At 33.3% G+C, this 5,205-nt stretch overlaps 1 protein-coding gene across 4 annotated transcripts in view; it reads right to left on the bottom strand.

Annotated features, from left to right (window-relative positions):
• LOC106872850 (aromatic-L-amino-acid decarboxylase) overlaps positions 1-5,205 on the bottom strand; it is a 36,139-nt gene that overhangs the window by 11,529 nt on the left and 19,405 nt on the right. For all 4 annotated transcript variants that reach the window (XM_014919984.2, XM_052965966.1, XM_052965967.1 and 1 more), the window contains 4 exons: positions 4,884-4,978; positions 4,367-4,434; positions 3,882-3,972; positions 2,445-2,543 (listed from right to left, as the gene is read on the bottom strand). In XM_014919984.2, coding sequence (XP_014775470.1) covers positions 2,445-2,543; positions 3,882-3,972; positions 4,367-4,434; positions 4,884-4,978 — 353 coding nt within the window. The remainder of the gene's footprint in view (positions 1-2,444; positions 2,544-3,881; positions 3,973-4,366; positions 4,435-4,883; positions 4,979-5,205) is intronic.

Raw genomic sequence — 5,205 nt, 5'->3', positions numbered from 1 at the left:
TGCATTTGAAATTAGTGATGTAATCTTTTTCTTTGTCCGTGAGTCCTTGACCTTGCTGGAGTATAAGGGTGGTGAGGTTTTTGAGAGTTTTTTGTTGTTTATAGTTGGTGATAGTTTCATAGAAGGAGTTATCGTTTAGTAAGGAGAGTGCTAGGTGTTTGTAAAAATCTGTGTTCATTAGGACTACAGTACTACCTTTGTCAGCTTCTTTGATAGTAAGGCTTTTGTCCTGTTGTAAGTCTCTTAGATTTTTTACATTTTCCTATATATATATATATATATATATGAGATAGTTAAGTTAAGATTGTACCAATAATATCATATTTGATTAAAATCGTGAAACCATAAAAATTAGATGTATTCATTGGATAGTTGGTATTTTTCATTGATTTATAATTTTTTCCTAATTTTCACTGGAATTCTCTGTTAATTATGAATCGGTTTGCAGAGTTTTCCTAGTCGAACGTTCATTATTTTGTAGCTTTTCAACTTCAGAGTTATATAGTTCTATATTTAAGAGATGAGGAATTATGTACATTATTTACATTATTTATATTTGACGGATATTTGTCCTCATCTTGTTTGTTGATAACGCAACGTTTTGGCTGATATACCCACCAGCCTTCATTAGGTGTCTTGGGGAAATTTTGAACCTGGGTTCTCATTCCTAAGGTATTTTTTGATGTTGTTATTAATATTATTATTTAGGTTACTGCCTGGAATCGAACACGGAATCTTAAGTTAGTAGCCCGCGATCTTAATCACTACGCCATATGCCCGTGAGCAATTATGGAGTGAATTTTAGATCTTATAAATCTAATATTCTCCTATACTTCCTTAACACTGGTTCCCATATACTGTTCATATCCGCACTTGGTCGACTTAGGAGGTTGTTGTGTCCTAGCATATGTTTTTTAGTTTTCGTGTGTAGATATATATCAGTAGTGTAGAAACTACCTACTTCAGTATGGACACTGATATATATCGACAAGAAGAGGGTTTAGCTATGAGTTCGCCATTATTACCGATAATAGGCAATATATACACGGACTACTTTAAGAATTTTGCTTTAGACTCAACACCACTAAAACCAACCCTATGGCTGCGATATGCTGATGACACCGTCATACTCTGGCCCCACCAGGAAGATGTTCAAGTGCTGTTAGATCATGTGAACTCAATAAAGCCATCCATACAGTTTACAATGGAAAAGGAAAAAGACAATCAGCAAACATTCCTGGATGTATTAATAACACACACCAAGTAGGGATTCAGGACATCCGTATATCGCAAGACAACCTTCACTGGACGATACCTCAACTCCAATTCCCACCATCCATACAGTGTAAAGAAAAGGATTGCTCAGTGCCTAAAACATCGAGCAATGAATATGAGTAGCGATCGTGATACCCACCACGAAGAAATGATCAAGCTCACTAACAATCTATTATGCAACAACTACCCCAAAAGCATACACTCCACTCCAATTATGAAGAAAAGAGGATGAAACTGATAAACTGTCCTCAGTCTGTGTACCCTATGTTGAAGGCCTCTCTGAAAAGATACAAAAGATATGCGGCCCATATGACATCAGGACAGTATTCAAAAGTAATACAACACATCTCAAATATCTCCTTCGAGTAAAACCACGAATAGAAGAGAATATCACCAGAAACTGCGTGTACTCCATCCCATGCAGCTGTGGTAGGCTATACAAAGGCGAAACATGCCGCCCAATCCAAAATAAAGATAGAGGAACATCGCAAAGCTGTGACACGAGGAGATATTAATAAATAGGGTATAGCTGATCACGTATGGAAAAATGGAGAACACCTCCCCTGTGGGATGAAGTTAAAATGATAGACAGAGAAAACCACTGGAAAATACGAAAACTAAAAGAAGCAGCACATATGCTAGGACACAACAACCTCCTAAGCAGACCAAGTGTAGATATGAATAGCATATTAAGGAAGGATAAGAAAATATTAGATTTATAAACCCTAAAATTCACTCCATAATTGGCCACGGGCATATAGCGTAGTGGTTAAGAGCGCGGGCTACTAACCTCAAGATTCCGAGTTCGATTCCAGGCAGTGACCTTAATAATAATAATAATAATAATAACAAAAAATACCTGACAAGCATAAAAAAATATACAGGTTCAAAATTTTCCCCATTTCCTGGAGGGTATATCAGCCGAAACGTTGTGGACAAATATCCGTCAAATGTAAATAATGTTCAGAGTTATATAATTAGAAAACGCTATGCCTCCTTGTTAATTCATTTCCTGGATGTTTAAGTAAATTAGTATAATATAGCTATTCGCTATATATTCTTAGCATTTCTCCAATGTCATGGCAATTATACATCTTATGAGCAGAGATAAGTTTGATGTTATAGTAAGAACGATAGCCACAGCTTGTACAATAAGACAGTAAACTCACCTTTCTGATGAGTTCCTGAAGTCTGTGTATCCCAAAGATTCGTAAAACAAACCAAAGTTTCAGAGATCGAAACGGACGTCCACAAGGAATTTGCCAAGTTTAAAATAAAGATTGCGATGTACAACATTTACTATAAAGTACACACGATTACTTGACATGTGTGAGTATGATTTTCTGTGTTCGTTTTTGTAGCAGCATATAATTGTACAGATCCATGTAGACACTTCAAATAAATGAACAATTAGACTTTTCAAAACTTAGCCTGTCCTATGTATCACATGTAATACAGAGGGTTTATTTCCCTGGCATCTGAGAATCATACATGATACTCATTCCCAAACAAGATACATACATACACACACACACACACACACACACACATATATATATATATATATATATATATATATTTGAGCAAAACAAGATTTATTTATGAATTATCGCTGGTTAAAAATAAGTGGCTCAATATCCCTATCATGATTACCCGTCTAATAAGGGTACACCAGGCACATTATTGACATAATTGAATATATCTTGAAATAATTTTATATCTGAAATCAATGCCGTTGTATAGATTAGTAGAGTTGGTAATTTTATCTAAAAGAGATATTCATACACAAGGAACAACCCCTTTTCCTATTTTATTTGAAATACTTAATAATCTTTTTCATTTAATCTTTGGATGATTTTCATGTGCCTCATTGAAACATTTTAAGAAAAAGGATTTGTAGAAGTCAGGACATTCTGTAGAAACTTACTTTGTTTTGGTTAAAGCCACTTTATGCTATTTTCTCATTATCATACATAGCATCGGCTTCTGGAAATCTTATCAGGTTGTTTAGGAAATATGGCAGGTGCATCAGCAATCATATTTTCTGGCATTTGGAGTAGACTTTATAAAAGTTAACTCGATAGTTTACTGTGAAATATGAAACTTATTGTATAGAGGAAAACTGCTTCGCACTGCAATACCTATACGTTCAAACAAAACCTTTTTATATCACTATACGCTTTTTGAAAAATCATTACCTACCCTTTGCTCTTTGATAATGACCTCCGTCTTCAAGTATTACCTGTGTGGTTTATTTTAAGTTATAGCTTCAAAGTCAAAGCCACAGAAATTTGAAATCATTTCTTACTTTTTATCGTTATCTTTCATTATTCTTCATTTTCTCTGTTTACTGCTGCTTTTCTTTCTCATTCTCTCATTTCAACATCTTTTACAGCTATAGATGTGATCTTCCCGTTTGATCCTCAGCATTCCACAATATTCAGTATTCTAGCTTCTTAAATAATTTCCTAAAGCAACAATACTTCACCAATAATCACCTTCCAAACGTCTTTCTATATTTAGCAGGGATTCAACCAATGTAACAACAACTGGTGCAGTATGGTCGAAGACATTAAATTAGATAGAAAAATGTTAAATTATCTTACCATAAAATTTGGCATTTCTGAATTCTCTGTACATTGCAAATATTCACCAGGCTCGGGAATAGAATCGACAAGTTTATTGCTATTTTGTAACCTAAAAGACAAAACAGAATTTCGGTGAATAAAAATATTCTACTTTTAAAATATTCTATATTATGCGTCTATTTCAGAAATCGGAATACTATGTGCTATCTTGATAACCTATTTCTGATTGACTATTTAGGGTTCTATAATACTTTTTTAATCATTACTGTATTTGTAAATACAATTAAACCACAAGCATAATGCATGAATAGAAAATACATACTCTAGACTCTAGACTCTTTGCTCTTGAATGTTTACAAGTCTAAAAGCTGATGGTAATGTTTATTCTTAATAAATATATTAAATACACATGACTTGATAACACATTTCTGTTTATGTTTATTCATTAATCAACGTAGAAAATAATTTACGTTTTTAAGAAGACTAAATGGAAATTTACTTACCATAATACCGAACAACCTATAGGTACTTGTAACCATTTGTGGGGACTCATACAAATGGAATCTGCATACTATAAAATAGGAACCAAAAACTGAATATGAAACATATTTCTTCTAAATTTATTTGAAAATATCAAATTTAACGTGATATATTAACCCAAAGATCTGAACTCAGACGATGGTACTGAACTCAAAAAGTACACTCCACGTGGTACATATATTGCGGTTTAATGTGGACTGAGGATGTTTAAAATTGAGGGGGAAATTGGAATAATTTTTTATTCATTTGTAAACTAAACTGAAACCGTCGCTAATCTGCATTGACCTTTTCTATCTCTTTTACTCAAATAAAGTTTCGTTTTATGTCAGATAACTAGTTGCATCTCAGTAATAATAATAATAATACAAATAGCAGATGTTCTAATGTATGAGACCTTTAAAATATCTATCATCATAATAAAGTATTGAAGTCTACAGCTCCGTGTGTTATTTTCAGTTTTATTAATTGCTTAGGACTTACTTCCACACCGTTCATCAGATAACGGTATTCAGGACATATAAATGCATTTCCTGCATATGCAGCGTCTATGTGCAACCAGATACCTTCATCTTTACCTGTAATAAACAACACATAATTATGACACAATCGTATTTACTTTCAATGAATCTGATAAATATTAAGACTATACCTTGGCATAGCATCAACTTATGTACTTGAATAGAAAAATATTCAATTATAAAGAATATATTATCCATGTGTACTTGGAAGTGAGGTGCAGCAGAATTAAAGACTTGATTATAAAATCTAATTGAGCATTATTACCCTTTCGTTTCAAGCAATA

The sequence above is a fragment of the Octopus bimaculoides genome, chromosome 3 (assembly GCF_001194135.2).
Source record: "Octopus bimaculoides isolate UCB-OBI-ISO-001 chromosome 3, ASM119413v2, whole genome shotgun sequence".
In the NCBI taxonomy this organism is placed as follows: Eukaryota; Metazoa; Mollusca; class Cephalopoda; order Octopoda; family Octopodidae; genus Octopus; species Octopus bimaculoides.
Note: the sequence above shows the minus strand (reverse complement) of the source record. Positions and strands in the feature narration are given on the sequence as shown.